We start from the raw sequence: 24,806 nt of genomic DNA on the forward strand, positions 1-24,806 counted from the left end.
TTCGGCCATGTCTAGTGATAGTTCACATTCCCTCTCTCCTGTCCCCTCCTTTTTTCAAGAAAAGGGGGGAAGGTTTGGGATGTCTTCAAATGACTGGTTTTTTTTTTTTATTATTTTTTTTTTTAAAGATTTTATTTATTTATTTGACAGAGAGAGACACAGCGAGAGAGGGAACACAAGCAAGGGGAGTGGGAGAGGGAGAAGCAGGCTTCCCGCGGAGCAGGGAGCCCGATGTGGGGCTCGATCCCAGGACCCTGGGATCATGACCTGAGCTGAAGGCAGACGCTTAATGACTGAGCCACCCAGGCGCCCCCAAATGACTGTTTATTTAATTGACAGGCAGCTTTTCTTCATTGTATGCTTTGCCTTTGCTCACAAAAGTGCATTCACTGTTCCATAGTATGTTGAAACTTTTCAATGGAAATAGCTTTTTGTTAACAAAGGAAGCATTTTCTTCCCTCCTTCCATGTCTTCGCTTTCTCCAGTAAGTCTTGGCTTCTTCAGCAGCTGTACCTCCACCAGAAATGACAAAAGGTGCAATTGTTCTAGGAGATGGCAGTGGAGATAATGCTGGTGGAGTGTTTTGTGTGTGGGCTGCTGGGGACTGTTTTTCTTCTGTGTTTGGTTTTGTTTTGTTTTTGTTATTCTAGAAAGTTGAGCACACCTTAAAAACAAACCACCACTCCCCAAAAGAGCTTTAAAGACCCTTAAACCTTTATCCTGGGTGACCTCTTTTTTTTCCATTAAGTTGTTCTGTTAGTATTTAAGTGGGCCCCTCTGTCCCGATGACAACAAACCTGACAGAACTCACTTAAAACCGAGGGGAATGGAATACAGAATACGGAGTATTGATGTGGTTTGTTTTCTTTTTCCAAGCAGGCCGTGAAGACTTGAGTTTTCCTGCCATTACCCTCCCTGAAGAGCAAAGCTCAGGAGAAGAGGTTAAGGTTTAGTGCGAGTTAAGTTTTAGTGTTTCACACCATCTCCTTTTTCTGAGTTATGATTCCCAACTCCAGGTGGATAGGCTCTTCATCTTATTTACTTATTTAATTTAAAGATAACCTCTTTTTTCTGCCTCTGCCTCTTCTTCTGCTTTATTTTTGACTTAAGTTTCTGGAGTATGGTGCTGATTCAAAGCATCGTTTAAACTTCTAGCAAAAAATCTTTCAGTTCATCTGGTGGAATAAGCTAAAAATATAGTCTCTTTCAGGAACCATCTCTATGCAGAGTCCCAAGTAATCAGATTGCAGCTCGACCAAAGCTGGGCCTAGACACACTTGTGTCTCTGTTATAGATACTGCTTAATCTGCTGAGGACTTACAGACAGTAGGGTACATATATCTTTTCAGTATTGATTTTCTTTATTTTTAGATATGTTAAACCCACGGACCAGTTTCTACACAGAGAACATGTCATATACATATTATTCACTGTGCTCCTTGACAGTGTTTCTAAATCCTCTCAAGAATTAGGCATTTTGTCATCCCTCACTAGACTCAGCAAGAAGGGATAAGAAGGAAACTGGAAATTCGTTTTGAAGTACATCTCCAGTGTTTTGAATGTTGATCAGCAACATTCTGATCTTCTCTCTGAATGAGTAAAAAGAAAAGATGTAATGCTGGTTCGGCCAAACCCACTGAGTGGCACTTTGCCAAGATGATTCATCCTGCCTCGGAGCAATCTTACACCCTTTGTGAAACTAGGTCCCTGTCGGTTGAAGGAGGAAAAAGACTGCCCCAGAGCTGTCAGTCACTCCTTGAGCACCTCCAAGTGAAGGTCTTTGAGTCTTCCAACTTCACTCTAGCTTTGTTCACGGTCTTACTCTGTAGGCCATATGCAGCGTTTCAGATTGTTTGCGCAACCTTTGTTAGAATAATAATGTGGCAGGTTTAAATCTACCAGAGGGAATTGAGGTGCTTGTAATAAGAACAGGTGTTCTCAGTTTCCCTCACTCCCACTCCTCCTTCCATAGTCACCACTGCCAGACAGCATGAATAGAAACCAACTGATGTTTTCTTTTGTTCCTCTCCTCCCACAATATCCTAACCATCACTCGGATATGTGGGTGCACTTCTCTTTTCAAGCTTGTGGAATAAAGCCATCTGAGGCTCTCTTCTAGGCTACAGGAAAAATGAGGATGGGAAGCCATTGCATTTTATTTTATTATTTTTTGGGTGCGTGCATAAGAATATCCTGGAGAGCTTGTGTAAAGCACAGATTCTTCGAATGGATGCCAAAGATTGATTCATTAAGTCTGGAGTGGGATCTAGGAATATGCATTTTTAACAACTGTCTTGCAATGATTCTGATAAAGGTGGTGCTTTTTGTGGTACAGACTAGTCTTATCTCTCTGCCTCTTTCTTTCTTTTGTTATTATTCCATCTCGTTGCACAAAAGATTCCAGCTAGAATTAGACTAGTTAGATAACCAAAGGGCCAGTATCAAACAAAATGTCATTATACTGTGCTACACCTGCAAAGTTTTAAACAGGATTCTGGCAGTCCTCTTATTCACTTGAATACACCAGAGATTCCACACACCAAATGAAAATACAGTACGAATACCAGCAGCTTCGGTGAGACCCTTTCCTTGGGTGTGTTCTATACATGAATGCATTTTCTGAGTCAAAATAAGACTATACTAACACAGCCATTAAATGTTTACAGTCATTATTATATGACAGTTATCCATGTTTTAGAATCCTATCAAAATTCGTGGGCTGAGGACAACAGGACGGGAACAAAAAATGTTCCACTGTGGTCTTATTCTGTAGAAGAGTGCCATGGAACAGTGCTCCCAGTCTCCTGCCTGAGGTTAGGTACTCTGCTGCCCCGCAAACTAGCCTGTCTTAGTTGGAATGGGAGCAGATGTATAGGGAGGTTAGTCCATAGCCAAGCCCTGTAGGGACAATTGGGCCACCACTTCAAGTGTTGTTGGGAGCAAAGGGTAGCATTCTGGTCCTTTTGATGACATCCTCTGGGACAGGAATGGCACGCAGTGGTCACGTTCAGTTCTGACTCTTCCCTCATTTGCGGCGCTAAGAAGACAATCCCTTTCGGTATTGTACTAGAACCATTAAGTAATCATTTCTGTCTAAAGAGACCTGGAGCAAGAGATTCTGCTGATACTGTATTTTCTTCTTTGCTCAGTATATTTTGTCTTTTGGGAAGGCAGACCCATACTTTAGTGTTATATATCTAATAATTACAGTTTCATAAACTCCATCTCCCCTATGTAGGGTTCTTTTGTTAAGGTATTTTATAGAAGATAAAAGTAGATATTAGCAAGTAGTTATAGATTTTGAATGTTTGTAGTAGATTTTCTATATGTTGATTTTTTTTGTCATCTTCATCATTTTTATTCTAATTATGACTTCTCTAATATGTTGTGGGTTTTTTTCCCTTTAGACAGATGTTATTTAGGTTCTTCTTGTATACTTTTTAAGAATTGTGGCAAAATATACATAACATAAAACTTACCACTTAAGCCATTTTTAAGTGTGCAGTTCAGCGGAATTAAGTACATTCACATTGTTGTGCAACCACCACCACCGCCATCCATCTCCAGACCTTTTTCATCTTCACAAACTGAAACTGTCCCCATGAAATCCCAGCTCCCCACTGCACCCTGCCCCCTAGACCCCCAGCCCCTGAGGTCCGTCATTCTACTTCCTGTCTCTGTGAACCTGACTATACTAGTACTTTGTGTAAGTAAAATAATACAGTATTTTTCTTTTTATGTCAGACTTATTTCACACAGGATAATGTCTTTAAGGTTTATCCGTGTTGTGTAGTGTGTGTCAGAAATGAAAATTTCTTTTTAAGGCTAAATAATATCCCACTGTATTTATATACTACATTTTGTTTATTCATCCATGGGCATTTGGGTTGTTTTCACCTTTGGCTATAATGAATGATGCTGCTATGAACCTTAGTGTACAAATATCTGTTAGAGTCCCTTCTTTCAGTTCTTTTGGGCATCTACACAGAAGCACAATTGCTGTATCATATGGTGATTCTATGTGTAATTTTTTAGCCCACTGTAATATGTTTTTGAATACTTATTTTTTTTTTTCTTATGAAAGAAATATATTCAGGGGCGCCTGGGTGGCTCAGTCATTAAGCGTCTGCCTTCGGCTCAGGTCATGATCCCAGGGTCCTGGGATTGAGCCCCGCATCGGGCTCCCTGCTCAGCGGGAAGCCTGCTTCTCCCTCTTCTACTCCCCCTGCTTGTGTTCCGTCTCTCGCTGTGTCTCTCTCTGTCAAATAAATAAATAAAATATTTAAAAAAAAAAGAAAGAAAAATATTCAGAGTGGTTAAAAGAAATGTAGGAAACAATGAAATGTATAAAGAAGAAAATAAAAATCACCCACAATCCAATTTCTCATGGATGCCATTAACATTTAACATTTGGTATTTTTGATTGTCTTATTTAATGTACATAAACATATTTGCAAAATTAGGCCTGAAGACTATATACAAATTTCTCTCTTGCTTTTTTAAACTCAGAATTGTACTATGAAAATTTTCCTAAGTCATAGAACAGCCTATGAAAATGCTTTTTAATAACTGCTTAATATGTATGCATGTAGTGTGTATCTAACATGGATGTCCAATAATAAGGAAGTGATGGGTTCATAGAGGGGAATATTTTCCAGTCACTCAAAATGATGTTTTCAAAGGCTATCTCCTGACATTAGAAAATACTCACAAAATGTAATGTTAGGTGAAAATAGGAGACAAAGCCATGTACATCTAATTCAGTTTGTACAGCGGTTCTCAGACAGATGGGAGCTTAGCCTAAGAGCAGGGTAAACTATTAGATTTTAGTAGAGGAGTGACATACCAGATGTGCATTTTGAAATATCACTCTTGGTGGTAGCTAAAAGTGGCAAAAGCAGATATAGGGATACTGTTTGGTTGGGAGTCCAGTCTGGGGTGATGGAGGCTTAGAGTAGGATAGTAGTTGTAGATGTGATGAGAAATAGCAGCATTCCAGACCCAGCTTTGAGGTAAACAGTCCGTATTCATGTCGTGTGCAGGGAAATGGAGCTGCCAAGGATGATTCCTAAATGTTTGGTTTTTGTGACAGGGTGAGGAATCCTGATGGAGGGATAAAATTCAGGGATATGGGAGATGAAAAACTCAGTTTGGAACATGTACTTTTGACATAGTGGAAAGATACTCCCAGTGGAGGTGTCAAAGAGGCTGTTGAATTGAAATCCCAATGTTATAAATGTGGATATGCCCCAAAGGGCTAAAAGTCCTCCAACATGCTAACAGTCGCCTTCTCTAAGTTATGAGCAATTTTTATTGTCTTTATTATAGTATTTTATATTTCATAAATTTTCTGTAATGATCATGTATTATTTTTATAATCAAATTTAAGTGTTGCTAGAATACATTCATCATGGCATTATTTATAGTAGTATAAAAATTGGAAACAACTTATATGTATAACAATTATAGAAGATTGGTAAAAAATAAGTAGAATGATCTTGAAAACCCTGTAGCCACCTTTAAAAAAAAAGGTTTTCAGTGTTATTCAAAAAGGAAAAGTCTGTTTAAAAATAAATGAAAAATTTAAAAGTGAAGTCTACCATACTGACTTGAAACTAAGAGAATCTAGAATCTATTATAAACTGTAATATAAATCTATAGACTTGCATTATTAATAATTAATAATTATTTTATCCTCAGATCATACGTGAAAGAATGGTAGCCTGTTTGTCACAAGATATTTAGTTTGACATACCAGCTTTTAGTGTGGACATTTGAAAATATATTAAATCTTTGTAGTTTGCCAGATTCCTTTTCCTTTAAGGACCTTACAATTACTAGTCATGAATTTATCATACATTAAATTGGTTTTTTGAGATGATTATTTTTCTAAGGGGAGCATTCACTGCTCTAGTGTTTATTTTGTTTGCAGATAAAAGTGCTTAATTACATCTCCTACCTGCATTATTTGAAAGGATTAGAGTTGCCATGAATCTTGTCAGTAATGTTGAAATTATTTTAACTTGAAAAGATGCTTCAAATCTTGTGCAAAATGAAGCCCATTTGCTTACCACTCCATCCCAGTGTTCTAAATGAATTAATTTTATGAAGAAAAAAGAAGACTACTTCTTCCGAAAGGTCACTGAGAATGTTTTCCTTTTTTCACTTTTAAATTAACAGATTAGAATACAATTTATAGTACTTTAGTGTACAAGTAGAATCACTCTGTCTCCACATTAAAAAAAAACTTAAAAGGCAACACTGCTGCTTTGGATTGACAGAAATTTACTTTGTAGTCTTCAGCTCAGGTTAATCATATGTTAATAATACAGCATAAACCAAAGGACTTTTTTTTTTTTTAAGATTTTATTTATTTATTTGACAGAGAGACAGCGAGAGAGGGAATACAAACAGGGGGAGTGGGAGAGGGAGAAACAGGCTCACCGCTGAGCAGGGAGCCGGACTCAGGGCTCGATCCCTGGACTCCGGGATCATGACCTGAGCCGAAGGCAGACGCCTAAGCCACCCAGGCGCCCCCCCAAAGCCCTTTTTTTCTAATAAAACTCAAAATAAATATAATACAAACGAGATTGTAGCTTCAGGCAAAGTAAAATCAAGCATGGTTATAATTTCTAGAAATTAACGGTATGATTATCTTCTATAAGCATATCCCTGCACCATTAATAAAGCATTTCCTTGTGCTTTACAATTGCATATGAGCTGAATTTACCAAAGTAAAATTTAACAGAGAAATATTCATTCCTTTAGTTGGCTCCCAAACACACTCACACATTTAGAAGATGGGCAAGACATGATTTAACAGCAATACTTTCACAAGCACCTGGGGGGATTTTAATTGATTATTAGCTCAAATTGGGAAAAGTTTTACTTAGAATACAGAAGACCTTTCTAATGACTAAACCCATTAAAAATAGAATTGACTACCTTCGGGGAAGGTATTGAGTTCCTATCCCTGGAGATTTTTAAGAAGGACCAGACATCTGCCTGCTGGGGATTTTGTAAAGTTGGACCATAAACTTCTAAGGGTGTTTCCAACTCTGAATATGCCAGTTAGATTATTTCTTCTACAGAGTGATGTATGAAGTATTTCTATTACATGCAATGGTTTAACTGGTGTTATCTTTCTTGCCACTGTTTGAGGTAAACTAGACGTACAGAAAAGTGAACATATCACAAATGTACATAGCTTGATGAATTTTCACAACCTGAACCAGTCCCTAGAGGGAGGAACAACATGACTAGCACCCCTGAAGCTCCACCCTGGTGCCCACTCCCGTCATTACTTCCCCCCATTTCTTCCCTCACTCCCAGGTGGTCACTACTCACTCTATAGAAGCTTGGTGCTGAGTTGCTGGGCTTTGTACTTTATATACCTGGGATCGTTCTCTTTTGCATCTGGCTTCTTCCAGCGTGATGTTTTGAAGATTCATTCGTGTCGTTGCAGGCCGAGCATTCATTTCCTTGCCATGTAGTGTTCCATTATGAGACTATATCAAAATTTACTTATCGTTAATGGCGTTTGGGTAGTTTCCAGCTTGGGACTTTTACAAAGAGTGTTGTTAAGAACGTTCTAGTACATGTCTTTCCATGGACATCATGCACATTTCTGTTGGGGATATGTAGCTAGGGGGTAGGATTGCTTTGCCACAGAATGTACACACGCTCAGCTTTAGTATGGCCAAACAGGTGGCCAAAATGTTTGTCTTCAGGCCCAATTTTAATAGGGTCCTACCATATGAGAAATGTTAGTTTTTCCGAAATTCCATAAGCTTTGGTTAAAAAAAAAAAATCTTACTTGAGGTACTTGATAACTTTCTATTTTGTACTATATTTTCGCATACCTTATCTCCCTTTCTAGGTTATAAACTCCTTGAAGGCATTGTTTTATTTGTCTTTACATTTCCCAAAGTACTTTGCATAGAGTAGACTCTAAATTTATTAGTTTTATGTGAATGGATGAGGAAATGAGGAAAATTATATGTAGTATTAATTTCAAGGATGTTTATAAATTGCAAAAATAAAAATAGCATACCAGATAAACTACAGGGGTGATCGTGAACAGAATACATTTATTAATGGTAGCTCATAGATTTTCCTGGATTCTATAAAATTTTACATGCGATTATATGGGAGAATATGAAGTTGAATTGTGTATTTTCAACTATTAGACTTAAATCCTGGTGTTAGCTCCCACATAGAAGCCTGTGAATATTGTGAAACAGGGAGGTAAATTTGTTAGCCATGAGCTTGAAGGTGAATGGGAGGGTGTGGTGAGGGAGTATGAGAGGGAAGTCGTGCGGTAGCAGTCGTGATGGCTCTGGAACTCCAGTTTGGGTCACAGCTTTGTCCCTTCCCCTCGGTGCTTCTGCGACTGGCAAAAAGTAATGATTTCCCTCTATCATGGGGAAGGCCAGTAAGAGTTTTATGAGCCAAATGGAATTTTAGTGGCTTCTTAATTTAGCATTACCACTGTTTTAACCTGCTAAGTTAGGATATTAGGGATTTATGGGTGGTTTTCCCCTTAATGCTTTTTTCCACATTCCAAATTTCATTCAGTAAATACATACTACTTTTAAAATCAGAAAATATTTTAAAAATAATTTATGTTGCAAAAATTGCTACCTTGCTTATTTTTTATTTCAGTCTTGGCCTGCCTATGAGGATATCTATAAAAAAATGATTGAAATTGCCAAATTCTTAGATTTGCCACGTTTTCCAGACATAACTGAAGACTGCTATCTTCATCCAAACATCTTGTGTATGAAATACTTGATGGAAGTCAATCTCCCTGGTAAGTGTGGTGTATGTGGTGAGGGAACTTTTATAGAATTGTAAAATCACAATGAGCAAAATATAGAATTCCTCTTAGATCACAGATAGTTAGAGCCACCTGACAGGGTCCATCGTAACATGAAGCTTAATTTCAGAATCCTTTCTTAAAATATTTCAGGCTACTTAAAAAGGTTAAAAGGACATTGTTCAGAAATAAAGAATTCTGTTTTGATGTGAGGGATATGCTTGGTTTTTACAGTAAGTTTGCTGAGTGCAATTAAAGTAAAAAATGTTTCAATATGTGTTATTAATGAGCTGGATGCCCCCCCTTCTGAAAAAAAGGCAGTGCTTGGTCATTTGTAGGATCACAGTGAACTCTTTAAGGCAATGAAACACAGAATGTGAAGAGAGCCTCACTAGACCTTGTTCACAATATACCAAAATGCAGGTAACCCAATGGAATCTGCCAATGGAACCCATTCCTGAATTTCTTGCAAAACTAGAAATGTGAGAAATTCAGGACTCATATTCTTAAGAGAAAATACAAACATGGTGTGGTTAGCCTATTGCTTTAGCAATATAAAAAATGTGATTGGATATATTTTTAATAGGGAAGGAAAATGTATATGTTAATGAAGAAAGCAATATACAAAACTGTATATATGTATAGTGTAATTCCAATGATAAACATAAATATGTAATAACATATATATATATATACACACATATATACATATACACACACACAAATCTAGTAGTAGGAAATAGAAGGAACACAAGGGATTACCAAAATGTAACTGACACAGGCTGGCTCCTGGCAAGTGTCTGGTTCCTGTGCTTGCTATTGGATGGAGAGTGGGAATAGAGTCCACAGGACATGGTGACTGAATGCATGTAGGAAATGCAACTTAATTCAGTACAATTTATTATGCTCTTATAAATACTAGCTGTTCACTTAAGATTAATTAAAATAGAATATTGTGCATCTTGGGTACTTAGATTAGTGAGTAAAGAAATTTGCTTAGTAATTTAGAGTTTTCAAAGTATATTCACTATCTTATTTCATCCCACAACCCATTTTACAAATGAAGAAACTGAGGTTAAGTGACTAACGCAGAGTCACAAAGCTAATGATTGGAAAGCCTAAATATATAGGCCCTAGCTAGGCTTTCTGTTTCCAAGTGCCACATTATTCAGCCTTGACTAATAGATGGAGGCCAAGCTGACCATATAATTTCTTTAGGAAAGCAGTACATCAAGTTTAATATACACGGAGGCTTCTAGTGTGCTAGCCAGGGTGCCAGCCAGCAAGTTAGTGTACATTCCTAGAGAAGCTCTTGGTCTTACAGGAGATTTCATTTCAAGCAAGTGCAAATTGCTGTAGAAACACAGACAAGAGAGTTGTATGAAATGATAGAAAACTAGCGTGTAGCTGTGTGTCAGGTACCAGAATGTGTCCTACACATAGTAGATGTTTTAGGAAGTCCAAATAGGAAAAGAGAGACCTTGCCAGGATTCTACCATTAGTGTTTCTATACAGATATCATTTTTTGGTTTATTTTATTCAGAAAATGTGTGTCCCTCAGTTCTAGCATAGTACCATGTTTTAAGATGATAAGCTTATCTTACAGAGGTACACATTAGTATGGTCTAGTTAGGCACAGAATTTAATTCACATTTTACTGTTTTTGTTCTTCAACAGATGAAATGAATGATTTAACCTGCCAAGTGGTAAAAATGACTGGAATAGGAGAAGTGGATTTTCTGACATTTGATCCCATAGCTAAAATGGCAAAAACAGTTAAATATGATGTGCAAGCTGTCGCTGTCATTGTAGTAGTATTGAAACTGCTCTTTTTATTGGATGACAATTTAGAATGGTAAGTGTATGTCAGTTTTATGAGGAAAAAATTACACTGTTTTGTTTTTACCTAATTATTCAGAGTAAAGGAATCCTTATATTATCTCAAGAGAAAATAGAGCCTCTCAGTTGTAGAACACTGACTAGTAGCAACAATTACTTCTTACATGAATTTTGACTCAGCTAGTGTCAGAGAGTTAATTCTACCTTAGTAAGTTGTTTGTCTCATGTTTTATTCCTATTTTTTAAGTACATACTCATGTTCTCATTGCTTCACTGATTCCCAACTTTAAATCGTCATACACAAATCCTAAAGAATCTTGTAGCAGTTGCCTAAAGGCATCTTTCTGTATGCCTTTAGGCTCCTGGCACTATGTGACTTCAAAGATTATTGTGGTAAGTAAATGAAACTTAAAGTGTCACTCCTCCCAAATGCCAACAAACAATGGCAGTATGTATAGTGATTGCTTCTCCATTAAAAGTTAGCATCAGTTTCAAGTACTATTCTATACTTTTCTTTCAGAAGAATTCAAAATTTAACTGTCTTCAAATAAGTGACTTCCAAAAAATTGACTTGCTTTTTGGTTTTTCCAGGACTTTGTCTAATATTGCTGAGAAATACAATGAAAAGAACAAAGAAGGTACTTAATTTTTTATCATTCAAATTCAAAGTCATTGTAAGTGATGGATTAAAAGATGCAATAAACGTAAGGAAGACTGAAAAATATATAAGTACACATATACAAACACTTGTATACAAAATGTGCCGTATACCAGAATTATTTCTTCATGTGATTATCTAATTGTACATCTAGGCTGCTAAACTTCAGTGATTTCCTATGATGTGTAAAGACCAGCCTGCTTTTTCATTCCCGGCTTCTCCTCACTAGCCATGCTAGACCGTGAGCACACTGGCAGTTCCGTGACTGTACCATCTGTTGTGATGCCTCAGCCTTTGCTCACGCTGTTCTTCTACCTGAAATGTTTTCCGTCTTACCCCCCGACTCCCTCAATCCCTGACAAATCCACCTTTATTCTTCAAGATTCTACCTTCTCTTCACACCCACCCCCAACCTTACCACTTCCCAAATCAAAACCAATCACTCCTACGACAGCTGCTCCTATCCAAACACCTGTTAGAGGTTTAGCACACTGAATTGGACCTGCTGGACTACGTATGTCTATCCCAATTAGATTGTCAGTGTCTGTAAAGTGCTAAGAATAGCTGACATAGAGTAAAGCACGACATAAATGATAGAAAGGTAGGTTGTGAGCTTATAGAGGGAGGGACCATGTCTTTCTTATTTATTTATTTTTTTTTTTTCATGGATCTTTAGTGCCTAACATAGTGTCTGGCCTAAGAGCAATTCAGTGAAGTGGGTAGGTATATGAATTCTTAAATTCAATTTTAGTTCCCTCATTAGTATTTATGTTCATTGTTTTTTTTTTTTTTTAATAATTCAGCTTTTTTGGGGTATAATTGACATATAGAATTGTAAGATATTTAAAGTGTGTATTTTGATGATTTGATATACATGTACACTGCAAAAGGATTCTCTCATCTGGTTATACATTTATCACCTCACATTTTAATCTTTTGTTTGTGTGTGTGAGTGAGTGAACATTTTAGTCCTATTCCCTTAGCAAATTTCCTTGATATAATACAGTGGGATCAACTATAATCACCATGTTTTACATTAGATTCTCAGACCTTATTTATCTTAGAGCCAAAACTTTGTACCCTTTTACCAACCTCTCCCTATCTCCCACCCCCCAGCCCCTGGGAACTACTTTTCTACTCTGTTAGAGTAGAAACTACTGTTTCTAGGAGTTTGACTCTTTTTTCTTTCAAGATTTCACATATATGTGCATTGGTTTTAAGAGCTCGGATTTAATGGTAGAAATCAATTTGTGAGTTCTTTCCAGAATATATGTGAAATACTTCTTTCTACACATTGCTTTATGTCAGCTTCTACACAGAGTGAAAGGTTGAACAAGGTGTCTTCTAATGTCCCTTCTCATGCTCCTTCTGTCTCAAAAAAAAAAGATGGTTTTAGTATAATCTAGTTAGGGCCACAATATAGATAGGAACTCAGTGACAGATTGCTCAGGAGTCATGTTGAAGTATGGAGACAGTGACTTCATAATTCCCATAATGTTGACTCCGTAATGTTTAGTTGTATCAATGAATGAAGACTCAAATGAATAATGTATATGGTTGTAATGTGACTTATTTGGTTACTAATCATGGATTTCATTTCTTTCAGATAAACCCTGGTTTGATTTCAGAAAATGGTACCAAGTGATGAAGAAATCTGTTGATGAGAAAAAACAAAAGTGGGAGGAAGCCAGGGCAAAGTATGTTGTCTCTTCTGGTTTTAGGTTTACCTGCTTGATTTCTAAGTCTCTTACCTTATATTTGAAAGCTGACGTTTCAGCAGTTAGACTCCTTAGCATTATGACATTTTTTCTAGAAATATTAGCCCTATGTTCTATTTGACATTTTTCTTTTGGTGTTACTATTAAATAACCTCCAGATTTTATTTGGATTTCATCAGTGTTTCCATTAATGTCTTCTTTTTAATTATTAATTTTTTATAATTTGTGTGAGTCACACCTACATTTCTAATATTCCTTCTCCTTCCCCTTTCTCAAAGTTGATCATTTCCCATCTGCTTTCCGTATTACGAAGATTACAAGTATCAGCCTATGACATATGTAATTGTCCCCCAATAAAGTGAATGTTCCCCCCAAATAAAGATCCCTACAAAAATCAAAACAGAGGAAAGCACAAAGAGAGGATATTTAATTCAGTCTCACCATTTGACTCTGAACTCTCGTTCTGATGTAGGTTCATTGTAATAGAGTGGAAGGAGCATACCTATAGAGACAGACAGTGCTGGGTTTGAATCCTGATTGCACTACGGACTAGTTGTGTAACCATGGCCAAATTACTTGATTTCTTAGCCTCGGCACACTGAAATTTAGTTTGCTCATAAATTTTCATAGACACTATATCTTACATAACAGAGTATATTTCTATTGATCTCTGATTTGAACAGTTTTGTATCTATTCTTAGAACTTTGAGTCTTTACAAGACTTTGAAGAAAAAGTTAACGTCTCTGTATTTTAGTAAATGTATAATAATGCTCAATTGATCAACTAATTTTATATATTTTGAGAAAAATCAGGGCTCCTCAAATTAGTTAAAATAATTCATTCAGCTCTAAGTTCCTCATCAATGAAATAGGGATAATAATGCCTGCTTTGTGCTCTTAAGAACTAAATTTCAGTTTTCACAGGTAGAACTGGATTATTTTTCTTCTACATTTAAGAGAGCTTTTAAATAGAAAAGCAGACTTACGGGGATGAATAAAGCACTGTGGGGAAGAGGATCCTTGCCAAAAAGGGGAGAGGTGTAGTAGTTTCTCACTATTCAGGTTTGATACACAATGATGAAAGAAAAGAGGTGGGGTGTGAACTTATTCTGACAGCCTGTGGGTACCCAGGAAACTGGGTCCTTCCTCTTCCTTGTCAGAGAAGGAATGTCTCTTTGGTCATTGGATCTCAGTGGTTACAAGAATATCAGGAAGAACAGGAGTTCATTCTGTTGTCTTAGGTTATCTTGGGAGTACAAGCCATTGGGCCTTCCTTTTTATGGTGCCAGCAGGGGTTGTCCTGACTGATACTGAGAGGCTAGGTATTCAAGGACCATGCCACTCAGGCATCTCAGTAGTAACTAAGAATTCATTAGCTCAAGCCAGGCACCAGCTTACACTGCAGACATAGCTATTAGAGCCCAAATTGATATTTCAGCATTCAGTTACAGATCTTAGACTTACTGACTTTTAGGTACTTCAGGGGAGAATTTAATGACCAGAGAGAGTATGTCTATTTCCAAAATGGCATCTTCCAGGGAGAGACCAGGACTCAGGGAAGAGATTGTCCAGGGAATACATTACCAAGATACTTCTGTATGGAGTAGGTGCTTTGAGCTGAGTGAAATACTGTATATAAATCACTACTGACTAGTGCTTAGGCACAGAGCCCCTACCCGACCCCCACTGTTGACATAAATTTGTAATTTTTTCTCCCATTATTCTGAACATCATCTTCCATGTTGTTAGATGAAAGTTATTAAAGCATTTTCCATAGCTAAGTGTGGGTCCCTATGTATGAGATTATGAAAAACATTAATAAACAGTAGTTGAAAACCTAATAACAGCTTACGAGGTGGCTTTGATGACTTCTAGTTGTCATGGAAGATGCTGGGAGGAACATGGAAGAAAATTTAACAGCATGTGTAGAAAATCTTTTTAGCCTTTTGGGTTAGGCAAAATTCTGTAGATATACCAAAAGTATGATCTATAAAAGAAAAAAATTGTAAATTGGACTTCATCAGAAGAAAGAATATCTGCTCTTCAAAAGACACTGTTAAGAGAATGAGAAGCCATACAGTGGGAGAACATATGTGCACATCACATATCTGATAAAAGATTTGTATCCAGAATAAAGAATTCTCATACAGTAAGAACACAGACAAAAACCCAATTTTTTAAATGGACAAAAGATTTGAGCAAGTATTTCAGTAAAGAAGATGTGTGAAATGATGCTCAACATCATTAGGGTTAATAGGGGAATGCAATTTAAAACTACAATGAGATATCATTACACACCAGTTAGAATGGCCAAAAACAAAGCAAAATGAACAAACAACTGACCATACCTAATGTGGGGATTTAAAATGGTGCAGCCATTTTGGAAGTTTGACAGTTTCTCATAAAGTTGAACATACATTTATTACACTACCTAGTAGTTTGCTCTCTTACATATTTACCCAAGTGAAATGACAACTTCACGTAAAAATCTCTATTTGAACGTTCATAGTGGCTTCATTCACAATGGCCAAAAAGTGGCAACAACCCAAATACCCTTCAGCTGGTGAATGGATAAGTCAAGTGAGGTAAATCTATACAATGAAATACCGTTCAGCAATGAAAGGAACAAACTTCTGATACATCCAACACTATGAATGACTTAAATGCATTATGCTGAATGAAAGTCTCACAAGGTTACACAGGGTATGATTCCCTTTATATGACATTCTGGGAAAGGCTAAATAATCGGGATGGAAACAGATATCAGTAGTTTTAAGACCAGGAATCTGGGAGTGTGGAGAGGGCTTGACTGTGAAGAGGCATGAGAGACTTTCGGATTGATGGGCCTGCTCTGTGTATTCACCGTGGTGGTCATTACATGACTGTGTGTGTTTGCCAAAGCCAGCAGAACTGTACAATGAACAGGGTGAGTTTGTGTGTAAATTCTACCTTAACTTTTATTAGTTGGGAAACAAAAGCATATGGGAAAACTGGAGAGAAGTCTGCAGGATTCCTGCAGAAAACATTAGGACTTTGTGACGTGCCTCCGTTTTTTGTATCTTTTGTAGTTTGGGGAAGAGGTAAGCAAAGTAAGGTACATTTTTAAAGAAGGAGTATCTAGACAGAATGTTATTTTAGATCGCTTTTCCCATTTTCTGGGCATACGACCCCGAGGAAGTAATGCCTCCTTGACTGTAGCATAATTGCCACCTGTGTAAGCCTTATAAATGCATAAGAGATTCTGTCTAGATTAGGTATTTGCAAGGGATTTTTAATAGTGGGTTTACCCACCGATTGGGATTAGACTATATAGGAAACTTCTTTATTATTTTTTACCTTGAGTATATTGTTACATTTATTATTTAAGAAAACAAATAACAAAGATATTTGAAAGAATCACAAACTCCTTTACCATAGGGTTCAATGACAAGTTCTCTGATATATTTTAAATGTGGTATGTTCACTAAAATTTAGTTCACACATAATTTTCAGGAAAACTGTAATTTAACATTGATTGCATCTCTACATCAGAAGACCGGTACTTAACTGTTCGCTTTGTATGAGTTACCAGAAGTACCTCTGATTTAATCCTCAGCAAAAGGGCAGATGGGCAAGGGCAAGGAGGAACAGTTGTTTCTTAGGTGGTGGTTTCACTTCTTGAGAACAGACAGCAAGAGAATTTTATGGTGAAGGAAACCATTTCTACATTTTTGTGTAATTAATATCTTCTTCAGGACCTTATGGCATCTGGGAGGCTTTTGGGATGAGCATGTCATTCTGTTGGCTTGCTGTCTCCTTCAGTGCTGCCTGCTTATATCTGTGACGTAAGCTCTACAGACGCATGTCAGTGGTCATTCTAAGGCAGAGCAATTACACCGAGTATCAGGAATTTCAGATGTTGCAACTTCTCTGAAATGTGTTTAGGTCCATTTCTTCTCCATTCTGCTCCAAATGTTTTTCTGCATTGTATAGGTATATGTGGAAAAGCGAAAAGCCACTCTACCACTCATCCATTGACAGAGCAGTGGTATATAAAAGAAGAGGTGAGTTGTGTTGTCTCTTAATGCCATGTAGCAGTACTATTGTAGAAAAGCTAAATATCTTGACTTCTTAAAGAGTGCCTAGGGGCACCTGACTGGCTCAGTCTATAGAACCTGTAACTCTTGATCTCGGGGTTGTGTTTCAAGCCCCATGTCAGGTGTAGAGATTACTTAAATAAATAAATAAACTTAAAAAGTGTCTAAGGAATTATTTTACTTCTTCAGCAAGTGTTCCGGTGCCCATCCAAAGAAACACCATCCTCTGTAAGAAATTTCCAGAGGAATCTGTTTCAGGAACACTGTATTCTTTAAAACAGAACTTAAGTTCCCACCAAAATCTAAAATCATCCTATTATTTCTATGACTTTCAGAACTCTTTCTGTGGAGAATTGCCTGTAAGTTGTCTTGTTCATTTTTTTTCCTAATTGTGGTAAAAATACATTTTACCTTTTTTAAGTAGTTCCCCAATGCCCCTCATCCAGTTTCAGCTCCCCCTGTTGTTATCCTCTTGCATTATTGTGGTGCATTTATCAACACTAAGAAACCAACATTAGTACATTGCTAACAAGTAAACTCATCTGTGATTGAACATTAGTTTTTATTTTATTCCTTTCCTTTTTCCCTCTGTTTCCAGAAATGGTGGTGAGTCTACAAAAACAATTTAGCACACTGGTTGATTCAGCACCAACTGTTGAAAAGAAAAGTCCTTCAAGTTTTCAGTTCAACTGGACTGAAGGAGACTCTGCTAGAACCTGTTTCCATGGACATGGCCTCCAGGGGATCCTGAAGAAGAAAGACCAGTCACTGACAACCAAGAATTCGCTATATTGGCTTAGTACACAGAAATTCTGTAGAAGGTATGTGATGCTTTTAGAAATCAAAGGATAAAAAATAACATGAAATCTCTAGTTTGGCATGAAGTAGTGTTCTTTTCGGATTTAAAGAAGTCACATAAAATTACGGTTGACTATAATAAGAACTAGATAGGTTATTTGTTGGAATTAGAAGATGTTGGGCTTATAATCAAGAAAATTGGAATTATACATTGAGTCTTGTTTAAGAGTTTTAGATGGACACTAACCTTACTGTGACAATCATTTCACAACATATACGTTGCACACTTTAAACTTAACATATGTTATGTCGATAGTATCTCAGCAAAGCTGAAAAAGGTTTTAGACTATAAAGACTTTTCTCATTGTGCCTTTATATTTTTATACTAACTTCATTTTATACTAATCTCACTCTTTGTACATAGAAACTGTTTATAAGGCAGTTTCCCAGTAGTGAAGAGGACGTGCTAACAAATTGGTCTGTTCATATCCCAGCTCTGCTACTTGCTCCTTGTGGGCAAGCGATTTACCATCTCTACAGCTCTGTTGTCCCAGTTGTAAAACCAGCGTACGAGTGAGTTGGGGGGGGAGCTTATATCTTTATATTTTCCCCATGGCACAGACAGCGTGTAATACTGATCTTCTTCCTCTTCCGAAAACCTCTGGTGGCTCCCATCTCACGCAAAGTAAAGTTAAAAGACCCTAAGGAGCCTACAGGCCCCTGCAGTTCTCTGACCTTCCCTGCTTGCCTCCTTTGCTCCACGTTCACTGCCCCTGTTCACACCGGCCCCCTATCTGTTCCTTGACCTTGCCGAGCACACTCCCCACACAGGCCTTTGCACATGCTATGCCTCCAGCCTGGAATGCTCTTCCTCCACATGTCCACACAGACTTACTCCTGCCAGGTTGTTGCTCACATTTCACTTCCCCATCCTGTCTAAAATAGCACCAACTCTCCCCTCACCCTCACACGCACACCTCATCACTCTCTACCCCCCTTGCCTATGTTTTCTTTCTCATAGCTCTTGTCAGTATTGAGTAGATTGTTATATATTTATTTTGCTTATTTGTCTGCCTTCCCCCACTAGAATAGAATATAAGGTCCTTGAGTGCAGAGACTCTGTCTTAATTAATGAAAAATCCCAGAGGCTAGAACAGGGCCTAGCACATAGTAGGTGCTCACCAGTTATGTGTTGAATGAATGCATGAAAAATAGAGAATGAGAGGGCACCTGGGTGGCTCAGTCGTTAAGCGTCTGCCTTCGGCTCAGGTCATGTTCCCAGGGGATCGAGCCCCGCATCGAGCCCCGCATCGGGCTCCCTGCTCAGCGGGAAGCCTGCTTCTCCCTCTCCCACTCCCCCTGCTTGTGTTCCCTCTCTTGCCGTGTCTCTCTCTGTCAACTAAATAAATAAAATCTTAAAAAAAAAAATTAGAGAATGAGAATTAAATGAGATTTTGGTATCTGTCATATAGTAAATCTCAATACATGATAACTCTGCTCATTATGTTAAATAAAACTAATTTTCTATTAAAGAGTTTCTCTTCCTAAGTTGAGTATCAATGAAAGATAAGTAAAATGTAGGAACTACAATAGGAGATAACAAAATGAAGTTATCTGTATGAAAATTTACTACTCAACAAAAGTTTAGCTGAGTCTAGAATGACTGTAGAGCAGCGCTGACTTGGCAGCAGCAACAGGGAAAGTAACTAAGTATTTAAGTAATTCCCAAAGTCTGGAACCCAAACCCCAGGCTCGGCACCACGTCTGACGTGCTCCATTCCTGTGCAGTGGTCAGTGCAATGGCTTTTTCCGATGTGAAGATTTCATCAAAAGGAAGAGAAAAGATTGTAGTCCCAGCCGGTGAGGAGCACCCGCATGAGACCAGTTAAGTTAGAAAGTGGTGCTCTATGCCCTTCTGTCTCTCATGCCTGCGGAATCGGTCCCGAGTTAGTTAGGGGGGAGCTTACACCTTTATGCTTTTCCCATGGTGCAATCAGTGGATTTCTAGATCTTTCTAAATCTTCACAGATTTAATACAGTAATAGAATACAGTTAGTTACAAATAGACCTTGTATACTCAGAGATGAAACAGCTGAGATTTTTTTTTTCTCTGCATGAACTATAAGGCTAAAAATTATAACCTATAGACAAAGCATCAGTGATACCATGACTTTATGCACCAAAATTCTGTCAGCCTTGCCTATTTAGACCATAGCCTAGAACCACAGAGTAAGCAAAAAAGGCTTCCACCAACCAATAAAAATGTCACAAAGTCCATGACTAGAGCCAACGCACTTTTCTCAGAAAGCCCCTTAGCCCCTCACTCAGAGCCAGCGCACTCTGCCTTCAGGTGTGTTTCTGTCAGGCTGAGTTGTCTGATTTCCAAACTTCTCATCATCAAAAGAAACAAAGCAGGAGGGAGACTGAGAGGTGCTCTGCTGATAGTCATCTTGACAGCAAACATAAATGACATCTATTTGACAAACGAGAGAGGAGCCAGCATCAGAATCAGAAGCAGACAAAAGAACTCAAATTACAGCAGTCTGAAGTTCATTCCTGACACACTGTTTAATTGCTCCACCTAACAAAACAAGCCTGATGGGGTCTCAGCTTTAACACAGAGCATGACCCAAAATGCTGTGTGCATTCTCTTTGGCTTTGTTTTTCTAAGCTGTATTTTCTAATATTTTTTTACAGTAAAAATGAACAACTTGTAATAATATACTTTATATTTTTATACTAATTTCATTTTACACTGATTTATACTATACTATAAATTTATAATTTATACTAATAATGTATAACTCAGTTTTAAAAGATGTCCATACAAAATGGTTAAAATGAAGTGTTTTGATGCTTAGGAGAGCAGATCTTCAGCTGTATAGAGAATTTTGTTACACAGAAGGACTCATGTCTGAGGGTTCAAGAGACAAATGTTGTACAGTAAAATACTTGTGAGAACACTCAGGCCTTGAGAACTAAGCAGAGAAAGGCCATAAGAGCACTTCAGATATGAGAGGTTGTTTATGCTTCTTATCTGAGGCAGAATGAACAGTCTTCATGAATTTGAATGCCCTTAATATTCCTCACATTTACAGAAGTACCCATCTGTAAGTAGGCCAGTTACTGACAATTAGCTGGGTCTAAAGACCCGTTGTAGGCACTGGCTAATCAAGTATCTGTCCCTGGCCTCCCTGAGAGGGGCAGGTGGTTCCTCTCTCCTTCCACAGGAAGAGGAACAGCCAAGGTACTTCAAATTGCCATCCACAGGAAATGGGAGGCTTTGGATGTCCCCCTACCCTCCCATACACACACAGTTTTCTTGAGGGGTCCCATAAAAATTTGATTTGAATTTAAAAAATTTTATTTTAACTAATATTTTAAATTAGAGTAAAAAAAAAAAACAGTACTCAAATATGTATGTCATATGCCAAATTTGAACATCTTTCAGACCACCAAAACTTTAACTTGTGTTAGCAGGTTTGTTTAATTTTGTATGTATACAGACTTGAGAGACTATTCTTTTTGCATACATTCCAACTTCTCACAAGGAAGTTCTCATAAGGAAGTTTAAATGTACCTTACAGCCCTCTTTTAAATGTAAACCTGTGCTTACCCCTTCACATAAAATTGTTTGTATAAACATATTCTTATAGCATCCATTTGCCACACTCATTTATTTTCTGTGTCAGAGCTCAAGGAACATCCGTTGGCACATATTCTACTCACAGCAAAATACTTGGCAATAACAAATTATTGTATGTTATATTTGGTTTTATGGCTTATAACTCTAGGAGAGTTTTCTGAGTTTGTGATAAAGAATATAATCCTTATAAGGTATTGTTAATGATTCAACTTAAAAATAAAAGTACTTATGGGAGCAAATAATTTGTATACCTTCTCTTATCTTTCTGGTGTAGAGCTTCCCTAGGTAAGAGAAACAATACTTTTTGCCCTTTTTGTTGTAACCATTTGTCTGGAAGAATCTCTCTTACAATAGCTGAAATTGAAAAGAAAAGAAGAGCAAGAGACCACCAGTTTGTGTGAATTCCTGTAAATGGCTTATATTTGATTTCTGTTAAACCAATCAATGAGTATTTGAGGCTTTTAAATGTCCTATTAGTGAATATGTGGAGTTTTGGCTTTATTTTAGATTATTAAAGTAGTCTTAAGATTTTAAGTGAAAACAAAAATCAGTTTTAAAGGAGTAAAGTGGAGGTGAACATTTTTGAGCCCTTACTGTGTGCCGACCATTGGGTAAGTGTTTAATATATATTTTCATTCGATACTTCTGTTCACTCTATGAGGTAGGCACTGTTATTTTTTCCTGTTTTACAGGTGAGAGAACCAAGGCTAGTTATCCATAGTCACAACTGATGGAGGCAGAGTTTTGTGGTGCACACACAAACTTTCTTTCAGGAACGTAGGACCATATATAAATCCAATATCTAAAAGTTTGTATCTTCTACATGTTGTTTACCTGTTTTTTTAAGCTTTTTACTCTGGAACATTTCAAGTATATTCAAAAATAGAGAGAAAGTTGTAATGAACCCCCCTGTACCTGTCATTCAGCCTTAACAATTGTCAACATGACTAGGCTTGCTTCCACATGCCAACCCACTCCTCCACTCCCGCCCCCAGATTATTTGGAAGCATATCTCAAATGTCATAATGTTTTTAAAAACAAAATCATAATAAACATCAATCAGACATTAAGAAACAAATAGTAATTCCTTAATATTATCAAACATGCAGTCAATGTTTAGATCTTCCCAATGTTTAGATTGAATATAATTCAATCCAAATAAGGCCCATAGATTGCAAGTAACTAAGATATCCCTTAAGTGTTTTGGTTGGTAAATTCCCCTTTTATGTCTTTTTTTTTTGTCCCCTTGCAGGGAAAAAATTACTTGTTGAATAATCCGGGTCTTGTGTCCTATACAATTTCCCATAGTCTGCATTTTGCTGATTACAACCTATGATACCATTTAACATGTTCCTCTGTCCCCTGGATTGCCTACACCTTGGTATAGTTAGAGATGGAGTGTTAGAGTTAAGAGATTCGTAATTAGAGATTTGGTGGTAGTTGGAGACTTGATCTACTACTTTTAAGATAAGTAAAATTGCTTTGTAAACTCTTCTTTCTATAATAGGTACAAGATTGTAGGCTACATTATCAAGTCCGGTGTCTTATTTTGGGTGGGGATTAGGGATTATTTATTTTCTTTTATTTTAAAACTATGCCCAGGGGCACCTGGGTGGCTCAGTTGGTTGGTTAAGCGTCTGCCTTCGGCTCAGGTCATGGTCCCAGGATCCTGGGATCGAGCCCCACATCGGGCTCCCTGCTCGGCAGGAAGCCCGCTTCTCCCTCTCCCACTCCCCCTGCTTGTGTTCCTGCTCTCGCTGTGTCTCTCTCTGTCAAATAAATAAAATCTTTAAAAATAAATAAATAAATAAAAATAAAAAAATAAAACTATGCCCAGAATCTCTTCCTGTATGCTATTGTTTGCTTTGAGCATGGTAAAAAGAAGCAGCCCATCTGGAATGGAAGGACTTCTGGGCAAGGAATTGTGAGTCCTGGCTCCAGTACCATCTGTTACCCTGGTGTGGTAGCTAACCCCTGGATGGTGCTAGCATTTTTTCTTCTGTAAAAATAAGTTGTTTTGCCAAATTGTTCCAAGTTTCCTTCCAACTCTGAGTACTGTTTTAAGCCTAATCATATATATTTGCTAGTTTGGGGGATGTTTCAGGGATAGATGCATACATTTTAAATTGTCATTTTAAGATAACTTCTTCCTTTTTCTTCCCTTTCTAGCTATTGTAAACATGTGACAACCTATGAAGAATCTAATTTTTCGCTGAGTTATCAGTTCATAATAAATCTCTTCTCCTTCCTGCTGAGAATAAAGACCTCTTCCCTCCATGAAGAAGTGAGCTTAATTGAAAAGAGACTTTTTAAAACAAAATATAGTAAAACGAAAAAGAAATCAAGATCCAGGAAAGGGAGAAAATACTGAGAAAAATGAAATAGAAACTTTCTTGGGAAAATAGTTTAATAGTGATAATAATGTCAAATTATAATATTCCAGAGAATTATGGGAAATAGAATTTGATTATATATCCACACATACATAGATACATATATATGTATCAAATGTGCTTATAAAAATGTGTATTGGAAAGTAAGTGAATTGTGTTTGAATGTATTTTTTAAATTATGAATATTCTTTGAGAAGATTAAACAGTAAGTTTTATAAATGGTATCCAGAAATTTGTATTCATTGTATTTTAAAGCTAAATTTGCTTTTTTTTTTTTTTTAGGCTAAATTTGCTTTTAAACTAGATCACTTCCTTATTCTTTATGCCCCAAAGGAAATCCCAGATGGATCAAAGATCTAAACAGCATAATCTTTTACATATACATATATTACAGTACTAGAAGAAAACAAGTATGGCTGCTTTGATGATCTTGGAACAGGGAAGGACTTTCCAAACATTCCCCAAAACCAGAAGCCAAAAGGGAAAAATTGGTAATGTGACTGCAAAGTCACAGGCAAATAGCAAGTAGGAAAATATATTTGTAGCATATGACAGACAAAGGAATAATTTCTTTAATGTATCAATAGCTCTTGCAAAGCAATAGGAAAAAGACAGGCTGAGCAAGGAATATGAGAAGATAGCTTTCTGGAAAAAAGAAATACAAAGGCCAACCCAAAAAAAAATGATATAAATTAAAATAGGTTACCAAAGATATATAAAGGTTTATAATATCTGGTGAGGATACTGGAAAATCAGGCATTCTTGTTCAGTTTATTCATGCAACAAACACTGAACAACTGTGTTCCAGGCATATTCTAGGCACTGGAGTTACAGCAGTAAACAAGGTCCCTGCCTTTAAG

General features: G+C 37.2%; 1 protein-coding gene across 1 annotated transcript in view; it reads left to right on the top strand.

Annotated features, from left to right (window-relative positions):
• Positions 1-24,168, top strand: part of TAF1B (TATA-box binding protein associated factor, RNA polymerase I subunit B) — a 65,361-nt gene extending 41,193 nt beyond the window's left edge. The window contains exons 9-15 of the mRNA XM_021697567.2: positions 8,665-8,812; positions 10,496-10,673; positions 11,249-11,295; positions 12,922-13,012; positions 17,006-17,076; positions 17,708-17,930; positions 23,723-24,168. Coding sequence (XP_021553242.1) covers positions 8,665-8,812; positions 10,496-10,673; positions 11,249-11,295; positions 12,922-13,012; positions 17,006-17,076; positions 17,708-17,930; positions 23,723-23,924 — 960 coding nt within the window. The 3' untranslated portion in view covers positions 23,925-24,168. The remainder of the gene's footprint in view (positions 1-8,664; positions 8,813-10,495; positions 10,674-11,248; positions 11,296-12,921; positions 13,013-17,005; positions 17,077-17,707; positions 17,931-23,722) is intronic.
• Positions 24,169-24,806: the final 638 nt, after the last annotated feature.

The sequence above is a fragment of the Neomonachus schauinslandi genome, chromosome 10, assembly GCF_002201575.2.
Source record: "Neomonachus schauinslandi chromosome 10, ASM220157v2, whole genome shotgun sequence".
NCBI classification, from domain to species: domain Eukaryota; kingdom Metazoa; phylum Chordata; class Mammalia; order Carnivora; family Phocidae; genus Neomonachus; species Neomonachus schauinslandi.